The sequence below is a fragment of the Pleurodeles waltl genome, chromosome 1_1 (genome assembly GCF_031143425.1).
Source record: "Pleurodeles waltl isolate 20211129_DDA chromosome 1_1, aPleWal1.hap1.20221129, whole genome shotgun sequence".
In the NCBI taxonomy this organism is placed as follows: Eukaryota; Metazoa; Chordata; class Amphibia; order Caudata; family Salamandridae; genus Pleurodeles; species Pleurodeles waltl.
Window position 1 is genome coordinate 830,242,352 of NC_090436.1, and position 18,984 is coordinate 830,261,335.

The 18,984-nt window shown below is 43.3% G+C and overlaps 1 protein-coding gene across 2 annotated transcripts in view; it reads right to left on the reverse strand.

Moving 5' to 3' along the window:
* The window catches only part of TRPM3 (transient receptor potential cation channel subfamily M member 3), a 1,350,903-nt gene that overhangs the window by 242,466 nt on the left and 1,089,453 nt on the right, over positions 1 to 18,984 (reverse strand). For both annotated transcript variants that reach the window (XM_069228883.1, XM_069228872.1), the window contains exon 13: positions 14,874 to 15,014. In XM_069228883.1, the coding sequence (XP_069084984.1) occupies positions 14,874 to 15,014 (141 nt within the window). The remainder of the gene's footprint in view (positions 1 to 14,873; positions 15,015 to 18,984) is intronic.

The window sequence follows — 18,984 nt, forward strand, 5'->3', positions numbered from 1 at the left end:
GGACCATGGAAGCTGCCATAGCATTCAATTACTTGAATGCAGCATTGTTGAATGATGCTACCATGGTGTACTTAGACCACAAGTGCCAGATGGAACTCATAGTCGATGGCAGTTCAGTGGGGCTTGGCGCAGTGCTGATGCAGAGGAAGAATTTTGGAGAATGGGAACCCATTGCATATGCATACAAAGCACTCACTGCCGTTGAGACCCGGTATATCCAGATCGAGAGAAAGGCGTTGACCATCCAGTGGGCATATAAACACTTCCATCTGTACCTCTGTGGCCATAAGTTTTGTGTAGTAACGGACCACAGACCCTTAGTGCTCCTGTTCACCGGCACAGCGAGGCAGGGATCTCCCTGGATTGAAAGGTGGGCCATGCACCTACAACAGTACTCCTTTGAGGTGGTCTATCGACCTGGGTTGAATAATCCAACAGATTACTTCTTATGTCAACCTTTGGCACAGGATCCCCAAAGGGGCGAAGGGGAAGCATGGAGGTGTCCCGCAATGTGTCATGGTTTAAGAGAGTAAGTGATGAAAAAAGCCAACAGGAAAATACTGAGACTGCTGTCAAATGGGAGGAAGCCCTCAGAGAATAGTCTACACCCCCGTTAGTGACACAGCCTGTGGAATCCAGGGAAGGCTTCCCATGTGCTGAGTTAGGTTGGGGAGATTTTTGCTTGTATTCAAGAGCGCTGTCTAGGTACTCTTGTTGAATTATCCCTGTATCCCCTCAATATGCTTCCTGCACGAGGAGGGTGGGAGAAGACAAACAGGGCTTTTCGATGGCTTGTTGTCTTATGTGACAAGTCTTTGTTGCTATGGAAAGGCATTTTAAACAGGAAATGGATGCTGGGTAAGAGTTCCATTTCCTGAATAGCCATGGAGGCACTTAAGGCTTCTGAAAAGCAGCATAATCTTCAGCCTGAGCAACAGGCTGAGGAGAACATTTTACAAATCTCAGGATCATATTTACAGTTTTTTAATTAAAAAGACAGTAGATTCTGCCTTTTTGGAGCCACATGCAAAGAGAACCAGGATTGATGAAGGAGACGATGTTGCTGATGCTCCTAAAGGGTGTTATATTCAGACACACCACTTTGGAGAGAGGTAGATTGGGTTTTGAGGAGAAAGCACAGGGACAATGATGATGTTTTTGCCCTTTACGATGCTTTTGAGCCCAATGTCTTGTCATTACATGACATCATAAAGACTATGTTATTGAAGGAATGGAAAGAGGTGAACAAGCTTCCATTCCTAAGTTCCTCAGCAGAAAGTATATCTTGGAAACATTTGAAGATTTTTTTCCACTGGTTCCAACGTTTAACATTGTCCTCACTTCCATGGCTTCAGCTTCTTCGTTGGCCTAGGAAGATTCTACTGTTTCTGAACCTGTGGATAAGAAGATAGAGGCTTCTCTAAAGAGAGGTTATGCTGCATCAAGTTGCGCCTCTACATTTACAGTCAGTAAGTATGCTGTTTGCACAACTCAGATATTGTTGCAGGAATTTCATACTTGTTAACCAGTGAGGATCCAGCCCCATTGTTATCATGTTTGGCATTGCTGACTCAGTTTCTTCCTAATACAACCTTTGATGGAATATGTGCTTCTTCTTCAATGGCTGGTGTGACTATTGCAGGGTATTATATGTTGTAGGTCTATGTGGCTGAAATCTTGGAAACTGGAGTCCAGTCAGAAGCCATTATTATTTAATTTGCCTTTTCTTGAAGGGAAACTATTTGGCCCTGAGTCGGATGATCTGGTCTAAACAGTGGCTGATGAGAAAAAAGTCTTGAAGCTTTTCAAGGTGTTTCCTGCAACAGAACCTTTTTTTCATGAGTAATCAGCTTTTTCTTCTAAAGAGAAACAGCCCTTTTGAGAACAGGACCAAGGACAGGGGGCTTCGTCTTCTAACAAATTCTGACCGCCCACCTTAAGACACCAGGGCTACATCCAACAAAAATGACTGTGTGGTGGGAGGTCGTTTACATATTTTTCATCATCATTGAGCTCAGACATTTATAGACTCTTGGGTTCTCTCAGCTATTGAGGATAATTATCACATCACCTTCAGGGAACCACCATCAGGAACAGTCTTCAGGGCAAGACAATACCCAAAAGACACAGTCAAATGCCAAGAGTTACTCACTGGCATTCAGGCATTATTGGATAAAGGAGCAATTTGTTCCAGTCCCTTCGAATCAGATTCTTGCAGGTTTCTACTTTGTTCTTTTTAGTCCCAAAACCAGATGGCAGCTTCTGTTCTGAATTTAAAAACTTCAAATTCTGATGTGGTGGTGGAGGCCTTCTGGACATTTACTCTTCAATCTCTCATTTCGAAGAGGGGCTGTCTCATGGCATTAGACCTTCGAGATGTGTTTGGTGAATCAACAATTCCTTCCGTTTCCTTTGGGAGCATCTCATTTCTAGTTTCAAGTTCTCCCATTGGGTCTGGTAACATCTCTACATGCCTTCACAAAGGTATTGGCTCCGGTGATGACTTCTTTACAACTAAGGAGTCTTGATGTTTTTTTCTTATCTTGATGATTAGTTATATTCTGCTTCCTCTTTTTCCAAGGCTGAGGAAGCTGTTACAACAGTGACCACCTTGATCCAGAAACTGGATTTCTGATCAACCTGAAGAAGTTTCGGTTGGTGCCATCTCAGATGTGATAACACAGGCTCTGTGATTAGTTTTTGCATGAGTTTTGATAACAGAAACACTGCTTCGTTCCACGAAGTGTGTGCATGTGACCACTGTGTTCTCACACTATATGTTTTTCAGAATGTATTTATTCATTTATGTTGTACAAATTCTACAATTTTTCTATTCTTTCCCGGTCAACCTAAAATTATGGCACCTAGGCTTAGATGTAAGTTTTCTTTCACACTCCTACATATTACAGACACATCCAGAGTCTCTGTAGTGAGGACTGATTTTTGTTTTCGCCACTTGATCCTTTAGTGACAAACAGAGGTATGAAACATGTTGACCTGCACATTGGTTAGAGGAAATTTCCTTTTTCCCTCTTCTTCTCTTTTGTTGTGGTGAATGCAGGAACAATACTTCCTATAGCACTGCCCTCTTCGCTATTAACCTTGACATAGACCCTTTAGGGAAAAAATAAACACGTTTAAAGGCCTATAGCCAATTTTAATGGTCACTTTCCAGTCCTTCACTCCCTGCACCTGCAGGGCTGAGCACACAGCACTCACCAAAAGACCTTCTGCAAAGAGCCCCCCTGTGGGGCCTGTAGGGCTTTGCAGAGACGGCCCGACAAGAAACAGGCCCGAGGATGAAGTATGACACCCTTTTGGGTGTGGGAGGCCCCATGCTTTTAATTATAGAAGTGCCCAGATTGACCTGCATCTCACAGTGGGGTCCTAGTGGGACCTCCCAATTTGAATAGTGTACTTTGATGTACTGTACTATCTCAGATCAGACAGCTTATTGGGGCCTGATCCAACGGGACGCTGGTTGCAGTCTTTCTTCCAGATAACAGACAAAAGGCCATTGTATCCTCAGTCTGAAGCATCCCCTAACAATCACAACTGATGGCCAGGTCTTGGCTTAGATTTCAGGGTCTGCTAGCAGCACCCACGGCAGTGGTCCTCTCAGCTCGTTTCCACCTCAAACCTGTGATTAATCACATCTTGGATCATTGGTCTCTGAGCTCAGCCAATTATGTGCAGTGTATTCCAGTAACCCCTGGTGTGGTCCAATCTATTTCATGTTGAATGGAGGAGAAGCATCACAAGAAGGGGGGTGCCCTTTCAGTTTTCATCTCCAGTAGTTTTGTCCACAGATGTCACAGTTTGGGGTTGGAGGGTCAGGAACAAAATGCTCTGTGGTCTCCCTGGGAAAAGGGGCAATCTTCCAAATGGAGGAAATTATACGCTGGTCAGAATGCTCTTTTCTTCTTTCAGTTGCCCATGTCGAACAAGAATGTTTTAGTCAGGACAGACAATCAAATTGCATGGTTCTACCTGAACCGAAAAGGAGGGACAGAAGTGCACTGTCTCAACCAGTTGTCATTTCAGATATTTGCATGGGTGGAACCAAAGGTCTTGTCTTTGAGAGTAGTGTACATCAAAGCAGAGTTGAACTTTTGGGTTGACAGCATGAGCAGCAATGTTCCATCCTCAGTCAGATTTCATCTGTCCAGCCACCAATTTTCTCAGATCTGTCACCAGTTGGGTACACTGTGGCTGGACCTATTTGCATCCCTGACCAATGTGATGTGCCCCCATTTTATGCTCAGAAACCATCTCGCTTCAAGCATTTGCAGTGGATGCTATGTCTATTCCCAGGCCTTAGCAGTTGTTCTATGCATTCATGCTGATTCCTCTTCTGCCGAAGGTCTTCCAGAAGGTCAAGGTGGAAGAAGCTGGAGTGATTCTGGAGGGGTCGTTTTGGCTACAAATACAATTTTGTTCTCTCCTTCTCCACTTGTCACAGAGCCAGTTTTTTCATTTTCTTCTGGTTCCACCTCCACTGCGATCTCCCCTCCTGATGGTTCATCAATACAGCCATCTACATCCAATGGCTTAGTTGTTGAATGGCTAGGTTTAGAGTTTGGGTTGTTGTGCAACAGTGGCTAAAGATCTTAAATTTTCCATAAGGGCCTCTACTCTTTGTTCCTATGATATGCATTGGTCTGCATTTTGTAGGTGGTGTGCTAAACAGTCTTCAAATCTAACTTCTATCTAACATTTTAAAAGCTTAGATTTCTTGAGAGATGGCTTTGTTAAAGGTTTGGCTCCTTCCACTCCAAATTCTCAGTGGGCGGCTAAATGAGCTTTCAGTCAGTTTTCTGGAGGCCTTGCTTAAGTTACTACATTAGTCTGACAATGGATCAGAAGTGTTCCGCTACAGGAACCTAATCTTTGTAGCCTTTTAGCTTCCTGGGATCTATTAGTTGTTCATAGAGGTTTACAAAAATAACTCTATGAGCCTCTTTAATCAACCTCTCTCACATGGCTTTCTGCTAAGATTCTTTTTTAGTTGCCATTACTTTGACAAGCAGATTGGGCGAGCTGGGGAAACTATCTACTTCTCACTCTTATCTTCATTTTTTCCCTGACAGGGTGGTTTTGCATCTAGACACTAAGGCCCAGATTTAGTAAAAGTGGCGCTTCATTACATGAAGAGACACTTTTCTTGTGCCCCATTACGCCACACTTAACGCCACCATGTGAGCGCCGTATTAATGATACGGCGCACCATGGTGCAAGTTAGGATCAATAGCGTAATAATTTCTGACGCTATTGTGGTACTTTGCAAGATTAGTGCCAAAAATGTTGGTGCTAATCCTGCAAAGTTCATTGAGGCCCATTGTAAACAATGGTGTGCCTCAATTTAATGCCTGCACTGAGCATGCGTTAAAAATGATGACAAAAATAGCGCAGTGAAATCTTATAGATTCCACTTCGCCATTGTTCTGAGCCTCCTAATGGAGGAATGCACCCCTTGCATACATTATGCCTGCCACATGCGTAATGTGGTGTAAGGGTTTACAAAGTGCCGCAATGCGTGCATTACACCGCTTTGAAATTTGACTTAGCGTTTTTTCCAACCTAACACTGCGTTAGCGTAAAATAAATGACACTAATGTGGCGCTAGTCCCTTCTTCAATTTGGGCCTATGGGGCTTATTTATAAGCCCCATGCACCTCAGATGCGTCACTTTTTCCCCATATAAAGCGCAACAGCGGAGCAAGAGGCTTGTAAATAAGCCCCAAAATTCATCCCCAAAACAGCAACGCCATTTCATTTCTTTCAGGAGTTTCTACTTCCTGTTTTCAGAACTCCTCTGCCAGGTCTGTTCCATCTTCTGTGGATGTTAAACGAGCCTTGAGTAGCTTATTCGCACTAGCTCTTTCTGGGACTCAACATCTCTTTTTGTGGCCCATGGCTCTGTGACTAAAAGTAAAGCTGCATCAAAGAATACTCTGAGTAGATGAATCTGTCAGGTCATTTCTCATGCAAGGTCTGTGAATGGTGTGCCTCTTCCTGGTTCCATTCAGGGACGTTCAGCTCAAGGGGTTTCCACTTCTTAGGATGAGGCAGTAGGGGGTTCCCTTGATGGAAATATGTAGAGCTGCTACATGGTCCTCTGCTCACATGTTCATAAAACATTGTAGTTTGGAGTCATCTGATTCCTTTCATGGTAATTCTGGTTCTGCAGTGCCTTTTTCAGCAATATTGTAAATTGTGATGGAAATAAATTGTGTTTTGCTGTTAATGGGGGTGCACATTTTTTTTTCTTTTGAATTCCTCATTTGTTAGTACTTGAACGAGGGGGACTCAATGAGGGCGGTAATTAAACTTCTACTTACCAGTAATCTTCATTACCCCGATCAGGAATCCTCCGAACTCAGTTGCTTCCCTCCCTCTGTTGGCACCTCCATTGTGTTGCTTACTTGTTATAGCAAAAGGAGGTGGGAGAGGGGGGTGAACTGTTGTGTGCAATAGTGGTAAGTATAGAGATGGCCCTTCTGTGTTGGTGTTTAAAAAAATGTTTTACTTGTGATGGGCTGTCGTGGAGGTGGAAATGCCTCATTTGTTAGTATTGGGATGACGACTCCTAATCAGGGTAATGAAGATTACTGGCATGTAGAAGATTCACTTGCGCCTTTTCACCTGCAGACACTAATCCTAAATTATCTCCAAGGAAAATTAATTCTTCAGTCCCTGAGCCATCAGCGCTATAATTCTGCCCAGGAACTGTTTAAAATACATAGAGCTGAAAAGATTCTAGTGAAAAGATCATTAATGAGAGGACTTCTTGAGAATCATGGAAATGTGCACTGCCATTGACTGTACTTGAATCTCAGTGCTGCCTGTCCTATGACAAGCAGTGACTATGCGTCTAGCAAAGACTGTAATCACTGTGCTATGCCAATTAGGTGTATTAGCGGCTTACCGCTGCAAACAGGTCTTTAGAGTCCTGAGCACCTTCTTTACAACTTTTACACTGCCTTACTGCCCCAAGGTGAGCAGATGTTTGTAAGTCTTGTAATGTGCCACCAGGGTGAGACTGGTGTACAGGAGAATCTGGCAGTGCTTGAAAGGGCTTGTTTGACAAGTCAGCATGTGGGCTAGTCTTTAGGTCCTACTGTTTTGTTGCATATTGTTATTGTATAGTGGGTCGGTTTTTACTGTTGTTTTCCCCAATGTTACTACAACTATTGCCTTCAGCAAGCACAAATTCATGCAGTGTCCCATACCATGCAAAACACTGTACAGCATGTCTTTACAAGTTCAAAACTATGCTAATTTGCAAAATGTAGGCCACTTTTTTTTAGCTAACTGATTTGAGAATGTTAAGTTATATTAATTTGTTTAGCACACAAATCACCCAAGAGGGTATCCAGGTGGTTGGGCAGGTGTGTAGGTGTATAGTCCCCAAGGTGCTTATAGGAAGAGCCAGGTCTTCAGCTTCTTGCAGACCTCAAGACATGAGGAGGAGGCTCTGATGTATTGAGGACGGTTGTTCCATGTCTTGGGTGTGATGTAGAAGACCGAGTGACCTCCAGTTTTAATTTTGTGGAAGAGGGGAATGTGTGTGAGTGAGGCAGAACATAGGTGTCTGATGGGTTGGTGAAAGTGTATGCTGCTGTTCAGGTATTGTGCTAATGTGTTATGTAGGTCTTTGTATGTGTGCATTATGAGTTTGAACTGGCTGTGCTTGTGAATTGGGAGCCAGTGAAGCTTCTTGAGGTGTGGTGTGATGTGGGTGTGGCGTGGAAGGTTGAGTATGAGTCTTGCAGTGGTGTTGTAGGTGGTCTCTGGTCTGCTAAAAGTTATTTGGAGATTCCGGCACAGAGAGTGTTAACATAGTCCAGCCTGCTGGTGATGAGGGCTTGTGTGACGGTCCGTTTAGTGTTCTGAGGAAACCATTTAAAGATCCTACATAGCATGCATAGGATGTGGAAGCAGAAGGTGCACACTGCGTTGACTTGAGCCGTCATGTTGAGCTTGTCATCTAGGATGATCCCTAGATTTCTTGCGTGGTCTGTGGGTATGGGTGTTGGTCCTAGCTCTGATGGCCAACAGCAGGAGTCCCATGAGGAGGTCTTGTTGCCAAAGACTAGTACTTCCGTCTTCTCGGAGTTGAAGTGCAGGCATTTGGTCCACATCCAGTCTGCTACCATGGTCATGCAGTTGGTGAATTTGGTTTTGGTGGTGGTTGTCTTGTCTGATAGGAAGAGGATGAGTTGGGTATCATCGGCGTAGGAGATGAGGGTGATGTCATGTGATCGGACAATGTTGGTGAGTGGTGCCATGTATATGCTGAAAAGAGTTAGGCGGAGGGACGGTCTTTGTGGGAGTCTCCATATCAATTTCTTGGTTGCAGATGTGAAGGGTGGCAGCCTGACCCTCTGGGTTCTTCCTGTGAGGAAGGAACAGACCAATTTGAGAGCAGATTCCTGTATGACAATCTTGTGGAATCTTCCGATTAGGGTTTTATGGGAGACAGTGTTGAAGGCGGCAGAGAGGTCAAGCAGGATGACGGCCGCTGTTTCTCATCAGTACAAGATTATACTAATGTCGCTGGTGACTGAGATGAGAGCTGTTTCAGTGCTGTGGTTCTTTCTGAATCCCGATTGAGTGTTGTCTAGAAGATGGTGAAGTTCTAAATGGGTTCAGAGTTGCTTTTTGATGGCCTTCTCAGTCATTTTAGTTGGGTATGGGAGGAGAGATGGGTCGGAAGTTGCTCAGTTGATTTGGGCTGGCTGTTGGCTTCTTGGGGAGAATGTTTATTTCTGCAAGTTTTCATTCATACGGAAAGTGGATGGTGGGATGGAGGTGTTGATGATGTGGATCATAGTGGTTTTAGACGTAATGGGGAGCAGGGTTCTGTGTGGCCTGAGATGATGGTCCACATTATTGCTGCTGTAAGGTTCTGATGAGGGTTGTAAGACGTTGGATAGGATGTCACAGAGATGTTAGGAGGCAGCAATGTTGTTGAGGGTGAGGTGAAAACCTTAACAATTGGGAAGATCTCCTTGCAGCTGTTGTTACTTCCTTCAATGCAGTCCACTAGTGCTTTTCTCTTGCTGTCCCTTATTTGCTGGTGATAGTGTCTGAGTACAGACCTGTAGGAACCTCTGTCGGTGGTGTTGTGTTTGGCTCTCCTTTATCCTTTCTAGCTGTGTACAGTGTTGTTTGGTGTCTTGCAGGCCTTCTGTGTACCAGCTGGCCTGCTTGTTCGACCAAGTATACTTGTTGGGTTTGATGAGTGAGAGGGAACCAGCCCAGCTCTTGGTTCAATTCTAGACATTGTTGATGTCCTTGTTGAGGTTGTTCCTGAGGCTAGGATGATCCGTGCTGAGGGTACTGAGCCAGTCTGCTTCTGTGATTTTGCCAAAGCTGCAGCTTGGAATGCTGAACTTGAGGTGTGTTGGTTTGGAAGTGGGTGATGGAGTGGTCAATCTATGTGAGCGGTCTGGTGGAGCTGGATTTGAAGCTGTCACTTGTGGTAAACATGGGGTCCAGTGTGTGTCCTTCAGTGTGTGTTGGTTCTGGGACAAACTGGGTGAATCTGATGTTGCTCAAGCTTTTGAGGGGTGCTGTAGAGCAGTGATCGTTTAGGTCTTCCAGGTGAAAGTTGAGGTCACTGAGAAGAATGTAGGCTCTGGAATTGATAGTGAGTGGAGCGAGAAAGTTGATCATGGGGTTGGTAAAGGTGGCTCATGATCCGGGTGGTTGGTAGGGAAAGGTGAAGTTTTGGGAGATTTGCAGCTTGAAGTGCAGGTGTTCCATGAATGGGGTGGCCTTCTCTGTGAACATTGTGCATTTGATGGATTTCTTAAAGACAATTAGTGAGTCCTCCTCATGGCTTATGATGGTTGTCCTGTTGAGCGATTTTGTAGCCTGTTGGGATTGCTGTGTCAATGTCTGTAGCCGATGAGGAATTCAGCCAAGTGTCTGTTATGAAGAAGATGTGGGGTGGGTACCACTTTTATTTTGGCGTTGAGTCTGTTTTCTGCCAAGTCTGACCTTGTGTGTCACCTGGCACATACATGCACACAGTCAAACACCATGATGACAGGCATGTAGGCAGTGCTTAATTTGAGCTGGTGGTTGCTGGCATATTTTTGGGGACGAACACTTATATTTCTATTTCAGACATTTCCCAAAGGCAGGAAAGATATAAACATACAAAGTGGAAAGGAGGAAGAAAAAGACAATAAAAAGTCACAAAAGGAGAAGAAGGAAGAGTGAGATAAATGGGCAGTGAATGTCTGGTAGTTGATTAAAGAGCGATGAGGTGGATTCAAGACTATGCAGCCTTGGTATTCAGTGCATGGACATTTAATTGCTCCAGCCGTTGGCTTCTGAGCAGAACTTTGGCCACTGACACTCATTGATTTACAAATGAAATGCTGCTTGTAGGAAATCTGGCACATACGATCCCAGTCCTGAGTAATGTACTGCAGAGTTGCATGTTCTTTATTCATCCCACAGTCACTCCTCACCACTTTGATGAAGGGTCTGCAAACCTAACCCAAGCCTCTTTTCCATGAGGCCTGACTCTGCAGGAGTGCTCAGAGCATGTTCTTCAATACCTAGAGGTTGTTCTATGCCCGATGCTCGAGGCATCCATGACTGGGAGCAGCAATTTGGCAGTATTTTCAAAGGCAGGTGTATTCTGGTCAGGAGGCATCACTTGTTCAACTGGTTGAAGGTGGCACCAGTAGACTTTTGGTGACAACGAGTGAAAGGCTGACATCGAGGCCTGGAGTCTCAATGGATGGACATGCCATGACTGTGTTTACTGTGTACAGGGCCAGACTTACCTAGAGGGCAATCTGGTAGATCCAGTAGGGCTTGTCTGCTGACAGGTCAGTTTATGGGCCTATTTTTTGTCTGTTTTATGGTTTTGTAGGCTGTTGTTTACTGTGATTTTCCTGATATTACCACAGACATTGCCTGGAGCAAGCACAGATGCATGCAGTCTTCCATATTTGGCAAAACAAGGTACTGGATTCTCTTTACAACTTTTAAGCAACCCGATTTGATAATGTGTGCGACTTTTTTTTAGCTATCTGATTTGCTAAAGGGGGGGGGGGGGCACTTCTGTTTTCATGCTGGGGTCTATTTTCTAGGTCAGCCAAACCCTCATTGTGTATAAAAAACATGCACGTTCAAAGGGGGTGATCCACCTTGGAAGTCAAAGCACAAAGAAACAACTTTGACCCACATGCTTATTTCAAAGCTACAAGAGTGATCAATGGAGATGGGTTCCTTAAGCATTAACTTAAAGTCCACTGTAAATGATGAGACCATGATGGATGGAGAGGGCCAATGTGACAATAATCCCCATCCTGGCATACCAGCGCATGCTCCTGCGCTAGTCGCTGCTGCTCCTGCTCCAGACATGCACATGGGTGCAACAGCATGCCCACACTGCCATTCAGTGAACTCTCTGCACCTGTGATGGCTGTGCTCTGGTGGGCTGTGTTGATGGGCTGCATTAACAGTTATTTTGCAGCCAGGACTATAACTGAGTTCAGGTTGAAATTCTCCCTGTTTCTCCACTACAAAGGAGAAGCTATTTAATCAAAGTACCTATAACCAAATAAACCTTGATGAAGTATCCAGGAACTTTATGAATAAACAGACAAGAAATTCAGGCATTTCTTTTCCTATATCCAACAGTGTACAGAAGGACTATCTCTTAATTTCAATGACCGCCCTCTTTATCCTTTACAAAGGTCTTCAGATCTTGCTCAGGAATTTTCTGCCTGACACACCGGGTAATTTAAGTTGACAGCCTTTGCTCCTAGTTTAGTTATGGCCCTGATATGGATTGGAGGTGAAGATTCTTAATAAAAATAAACAACCATTGTGCATTGTTGTTAGTAGTAGGATTGTAGTACAGGATGTTAAATAAGTCAATTTACAACTGTAATGAGCCGATTCACCCCTAAGCGACTCCCAATGACTCATCATTTGTATATTTTTAGTGGTTGCGGATTTCCAAAGGTAATTGGCACTACTGCCACACAATGGAGCATCAGTAACATAGCAAACAAATGTTCCCTGAAGCTTCCCTCTAGCATGTCCATGTAATAGTGCACCTGCATTTGCAAGAACATTAACCTTCACAGTTCCTGACAGCATGACTTGTGCTTAATTTGAGCCAGTGGTTTCTGGTGGGGCTCATCGGCACTCATTTTTGGAGAAAGGCACTTATTTTACCTCAACATACTTTGCTCCAGAGAAAAAGAGAGAAAAACATGAACGGGGAAGAAGAAGGAGGAGAATGACGTAAAAAACATGACAAAGGGAGAAAGCAATTATAAATATAACCTACAAGAGTGATATAAAGGGGCAAGGATGGTCTGGTGGTAGATTAAGGAGGCATGAGGTCTAACTGGTGGCACTCTGACCTTAAATAGCATTGCTGCAGGCTTCTGAGATGAACGTTCAGCCCTCCAATTACTTTTTTACAAATTAAGCACTGAATGACCCCAATGGTTGTAGACTTTTCCAGAACTCACTAGTCCGGAGGCTTTTCTTAACTCTAGAGGGAGGTCCTTCGACCATCTGGCCCATATTACCTGCATCTGACTACCACCTAACATGTTCTTATTATATTTGAGGGGGACCAGCAGTGACTAATTGTGGGTCCTTAAACGTTTGGTTGGTGTGTAGAAATTCTGCTTCCAAGGCCACTGGAGTGGGCTGAATTGATTAATGACTTTCTAGATCATGACCAATACACGATTTTTTTCACCCTGTCCACGATCATAGGCCAATATAAGCTACAATGTGTTGAGCAGATTGCCCTCAACCCTTAATATCTGAAACTGCCATAGCGGCAACATTTTGAACTTTTTAATGACTGCATAGGACATTCTGGGGTTCTTATAAAAAGGGAACAACAGTAATCCAGATTAGTTCAAATAATTGTACGGACCAGGATGGCCCTATTCTTCATGAACAGAAACATTCATAGTTTACCCGAGCACGTGACTGTGGAAAGCACAAGTTCTAGAAAGGGTATTAACTTAATTTCCCATCATAAGTTGATTAAGTGAAACCGTAGTGATTTGAACTTTTTTGTTTAACTAGAACTTTTTTAAGATTATACATTTTTGAAGAGAGAAGGATATTTTGTTTATTCTTTAAAACAGTTCAGCTCTAGTGAGCTCTGGAGTTCCGGATATCGGTCCTGGCTGATTTTCATGCTTTAGTAAGGTATCATCTGGCGAATATATGGACTGCTAAGAAAGAAGGAAAGGAGAGCTTGGGTTTTATCCCCACCAGTGTGGGGCTTTGAACATTTATTTATGATAATTTGGTTTGTGGCAACTCTGTTCTTGGTCATGTTATTGTGAGCTACCTTGCAGTAAGGAGGTTATTCTACTAATACTTTGAAGATTCAATTTGGTCCTCTCATAGAAGACAGGATTAGATCTCCTCTCCCGATAATAGGTAGCAGAAACCACTGGAACGGAAACAGATGCTGTTTGCATTCTAATAGCACTAAATACACCCAGAATATTGTGTATAAAGACAACACATGCAAGATCAAACCTAAATATATAGGGGCATATTTATGGGGATTTGGCATAGGGCAGTGCAGCAAGTCATTGTGCTGCACTGACCTACACCAAAGTAAAAGGGCAGGAATGCACTGTATGTATACAATACGTGCATTAATGTCCTTTCCCTATGAGCTTGCATCATTTCAGCAGCCTAGCACCAATGCAGCACTAGCACTATGGTTCAAGGGTTCATCCGTTGTATGCAGGACTGTTTTTGTGCAGGAAGGGCCACCTTCCTGCACAAAAACAATCCAGAGAGGCGTTTTCCTCTTTCTATGTGTGCTCCAGCAAACATGAAAAGAGGATAAAACAAGGAGAAATAAAAAAAAATTCTACATTATGCCTCACTCCGGAGAGCATAAGGTTTTGTTGCTGCCTGAGATTTACATGAGTTTGTAAATCTGGGGCAGTGTCAAAATCCATGGGTGCTGCATGGGAAAACCCACCTAAATGCCCATGGGATGCCTTCCTGGTGCAGAGTAAGGCAACACAGAACTTGCGCTGCCTTGTCTTACTCCATATGTATGACCATGCAAAGCCACCCAAAGTGGCTTTGCACGGCTTTATAGATAGGGGTGGGAGGTTTGTACTGTGTCACAAAAAGAGAAGCAACGGCAGCGCAAGCCTCTCATTAATATGACCCATAGATGGTAAGGAAAAACAACATGATGTGGTTAATTAGGGTTGGGAAGCTGGATTCTATGTGTAGAGTGTGAGGATTGGAAAACAGGGAGAAAAGAAAAGGGATGAGGATGGCAAGAGAATAAAAATAAGTAATCTAAGACTGTACACTAGGCTAATGGAGCAGACAGCCAAACAGGAAAGTGTTAGTGGAATATGACGTACAATAGTAAGTCATTACATAATAATAGACTCAGGGCCTAATTAAGAGTGCTTTGGGGGCTTGCCCCGCTAAGTTTTCTCCCCAGAGTTACCACTACTGTGAGAATTGGTAAATCCGGGTGGGTGGAGTTAATAGGATTGTAAGTGGGTCCTTTAGGGTCAGATGAGTAATGAAGAGTTACCAGGTCCAGATGCCCTTTGTAATTCCTAATTATGCTGCAAGATGATATAGGATTAATAAAATGACATTTCCTAAGAAGGTGATAATTTGTTAAGATGAATGTAAGTGTGAAGAGACACTGCAAGTAATGAGGATTTTACTGAAGATATCATTAAATATTATATGAAGGTGGATTGTTAGCCTTACATTTTCATTATTCTCTTTACAAAACACGCTTTTTACTGTTAGCTTTGACTTGCGGACAGCTGACTTTCATGTTTCAGGAAAAAAAGTGTTCTTCTTACCCTCTTTGGTCCAAACAAATTGTGATAGAGAGTTCGGAAGCGTTTGCGAGTGTAATTGCATCGATAAGCTCCTCCCATCAAGTACTCAATCACCAGGCCGATGTCAATTAGGCTGATCCTGTAATCTGGAGGTAGGTTTCCCTATCAAACAAATGCACAGATAAACAAACAAGCAAACAAACAAACACACACACACACACACATAAGACAAGGATACTGGTTAGTTCAGAGACTACTATGTATTTTCATTAACTAGTTTTGGGAAAGGAAATGGGAATGCATGGAAAAGAATGAATGTAGTATGCTGGTTAATTAATTCACCTTAAAATAGATCCAACCGAAACCTGGATATTCTCGCTTGGAAAGAAGACATAAGTAAATAAGAAAGTGTAACAACTTGTACTGATAACAACACGTGTTAGTAAATTTTAAAAAGACAGTTTTTGAAGCTGAAAGGGGCTTAGTATTAAAAAGGAGAAATCACTTGGAAAAGGATATTCTTTCATCTTTTAATAGAATCCAACATTGTAAGTATTCTTTCCATTGGTCCCCGTGGCCTGCAGTTTCTGAGCAACTGTCTGCCTGACGAGGAAAGGAGGAAAGATGTGTTTACTTCCTTTGCTTATTCACTTCAAAATCCACTTTCTCTGAGGTATTCAAAATGAATATCCACTCCAGAAATACTTAGTGCCACCAGAATATTGTAGAAATAATATAATGGACCAAGATATTATTAAAGTAGGTTTATATAGCTAAGTATAGGTTTACTTTACTTAACTCCAAATATATGAACCATGATGATATCTATATCTTCAAGGTATGTAGATTTGGAATTAGGAATACTAATTCACTTACCTTCTCAATATTTTGGTCCTCAATATTTTGGCCACGGTATTTTGGGAGCACAGGTTTTTGTTGTCAGTATTTGAACATACACTTGTTTCTGAACGAAAGTGGCTATTTGTCCATCAAACTTCCTCTTCAGTTATTCTTTAAGCAATCACTCCATGGGAATTGGCAGTTTATGAAACTAGTATGATCAATGCCTCACTGACAAAAACAAATACAAGCCTGGAGATGCTAAAATTACATGTGCTAAAGGATTCCTTTTGTTGGAAACTGAATGGCAGCTTTGAGATTATATTTTTCCTCACCTTTTCTTTCCCTGAGTATCTTCTGTCTTGCAAGATGTGAGATTATTTTATTTTACGCTCATCTGTCACAAGATGGTTTGAGAAACCCATCTATCTTATTGTCAGAAAATATCATGTGAATGTTGAAAATTAGATAGCAACTATAGTAAAACACATGTAGTTATAGAGCTGTTAAGGTGTTGACATGACAGCTTTTAGTCACAAATGAGGCACACTTCAACTCAAACAAATTCCAACTGAAATTGCTGAAGATACAGTAAAAACTGTGTGTCAGCAGTTGTGTTTTACTAAACTATGCACATGGTGAAGACTATTGGGCTCATTCTCAAAAATACCTTATGCAGAAGGCAGAATCTTTTATGAAATCAAGCCTGTTACTTGGTAATAATACACATGGTTTGTGGTTAGTTAGGAATGGTGACATTGGTTAGCTTTCAATATGTCTCACCACAATAGCATAGAACACAACGTTTTTCCCTAAAAAGGTGGCATGACCACAAGTCAAAAAGGAGAATTTCAAAGGTGGCCATGTTGACCTCTGAAGAAACTGGACTTTGGTCTTTATAAATTGCTGACTATGAAAGAGGATAGTGTTTCTTCTAATGCACAGCACACAACAACGACCAACATTTTAGCATGGATACTGCCTATGGCCAGTAAAATACCTTAAAATTAACTAAAGCTTTCCAGGGGTAATTAATCGTATATTTACAGTATCTCAATACAACTCCTTTTAGGGTTGTGCTTGCTGAGTTCATGGCCTACATACTATTTGTAATGATGCACAGTTTTTAGAATTTGAATAAAGTTTCTTAGTTAACCTGTTTTTGATAGAGCTTCAAAGTAGTTACTATTATATTGTATGTATTAGAGCTCAGGGGATTAGTCTGATTGTAATATAATACTAAATCAAAGTCTTGGCCTAAAAAAGCATGCAAGGCTGGTAGAAGGGGATTTGCTGTACTTGTCAAAGCAGCCATATGGGCCCTCTGCCACACAGGTGTGGTAGACATTTGATCATTGTGCTGCAACTTTATCTTGCTACTGGGAATGTTCTCCTAAACTTGACCTTGCCTAGAACTGGCCATCAAGAAAAGAAACTTCACTTTGCTGCATATTTCATTCATCCCAAAAGATCTGACATTGTCAGTATTTCTTGCTATGTAGCAGCTTGACTTCTGGACTGAGGCATATTCCATGTCTATAGTAGTGGCAGTAAGGATTGCTGACCATTCAATAACTATCTAAAAACATTGCCTCTTGCCAGCAATTTCCAAATTATATAACAAATGGCCTGTATCAATTTGTACAAATATAGTGCACAAAGGTGGTTGTGTCCACTATTTTGGAAACCTGTCTCACCAAACCTACTACACATTAAAATGTCTACAATAACTTCTTACGAGTAGGTTTAGATAAGATTTTGATCGTTTCTAACTCTCAAGCAGATGGTGTTGGTGATGCTGAAGAAGTTGTCTGGCCTTCTAGTTCTCTACATCTATGGGTCAAGGCACTGAAAATATAGCAAGGAGGAGCCCTGGCTTCATTCTTTACCTTCAAATGCCATCATCTTTTCTCCTTACATGCTCATAAATAGACCAATGACCTGATTCACAAACTGCATTTTGTAGTGCGTTGAGCAGTACTACAGTACTGCTGCCTATTTACTACAAAATGCAATTCACAAACCAAGTGGAAATCTCCAGCTCCAGCTCTCCTATCTTTTCCATGGGGCGATCCTCTCACGTAAGTTTACTACTGTTAGACTTTTCATCCTTGGCGTGGTCTCCCTTAACTTTTTACCTCCTTACCCCAGGTTGTTGATGTGTGCTGGACTCTAATTTTACTGTTTTTGTTACTCTGGGCACTTTACCACTGCTAACCAGTGCTAAAGTGCAAGGGTTCCTTTGTAAAATGTGTATGCAATTGGCTTATCCATGATTGGCATATTTGATTTACTAGTAAGTCCTTAGTAAAGTGCACTAGAGGTGCCAGGGCCTGTAAATCCAATGCTACTGGTGGGCCTGCAGCACTGGTTGTGCCACCCACATAAGTAGCTCTGTAATCATGTCTCAGACCTGCCACTGCAGTGTCTGTGTGTGCAGTTTTAACTGTAAATTCGACTTGGCAAGTGTACCCACTTGCCAGGCCTAAACCTTCCCTTTTCTTACATATCAGACACCCCTAAGGTAGGCCCTAGGTAGTCCCAAGGGCAGGGTGCAGTGTATGATTAAGGTAGGACATATAGGGGGTGATTCTGACTGTGGCGGGCGGCCTCAGTCCCGCCGACAAATGACCGCACCGCGGTCAAAAGACCGCGGCGGCCATTCTTACATTTCCGCTGGGCCGGCGGGCGCTCTCCAAAAGAGCGCCCGCTGGCCCAGCGGAAATGCCCCTGCAACGAGGATGCCGGCTCCGAATGGAGCCGGCGGAGTTGCACGGGTGCGACGGGTGCAGTGGCACCCGTCGCGTATTTCAGTGTCTGCTTTGCAGACACTGAAATACTTTGCGGGGCCCTCTTACGGGGGCCCCTGCAGTGCCCATGCCATTGGCATGGGCACCGCAGGGGCCCCCAGGGGCCCCGCGTCACCCCCTACCGCCATCCTGTTCCTGGCGGGTCAGGATGGCGGTAGGGGGTGTCAGAATCCCCATGGCGGCGGAGCACGCTCCGCCGCCATGGAGGATTCTCCCGAGCAGCGGAAAGTCGGCAGGAGACCGCCGACTTTCCGTTTCTGACCGCGGCTGAACCGCCGCGGTCAGAATGCTCGAGGGAGCACCGCCAGCCTGTTGGCGGTGCTCCCGTGGTCGGTGACCCTGGCGGTCACCGGCCGCCAGGGTCAGAATGACCCCCATAGTAATGTGTTTTATATGTCATGACAGTGAAATATTGCTAAATTTGTTTTTCACTGTTGCAAGGCCTGTCCCTCTCATAGGTTAACATGGGGGCTACCTTTAAG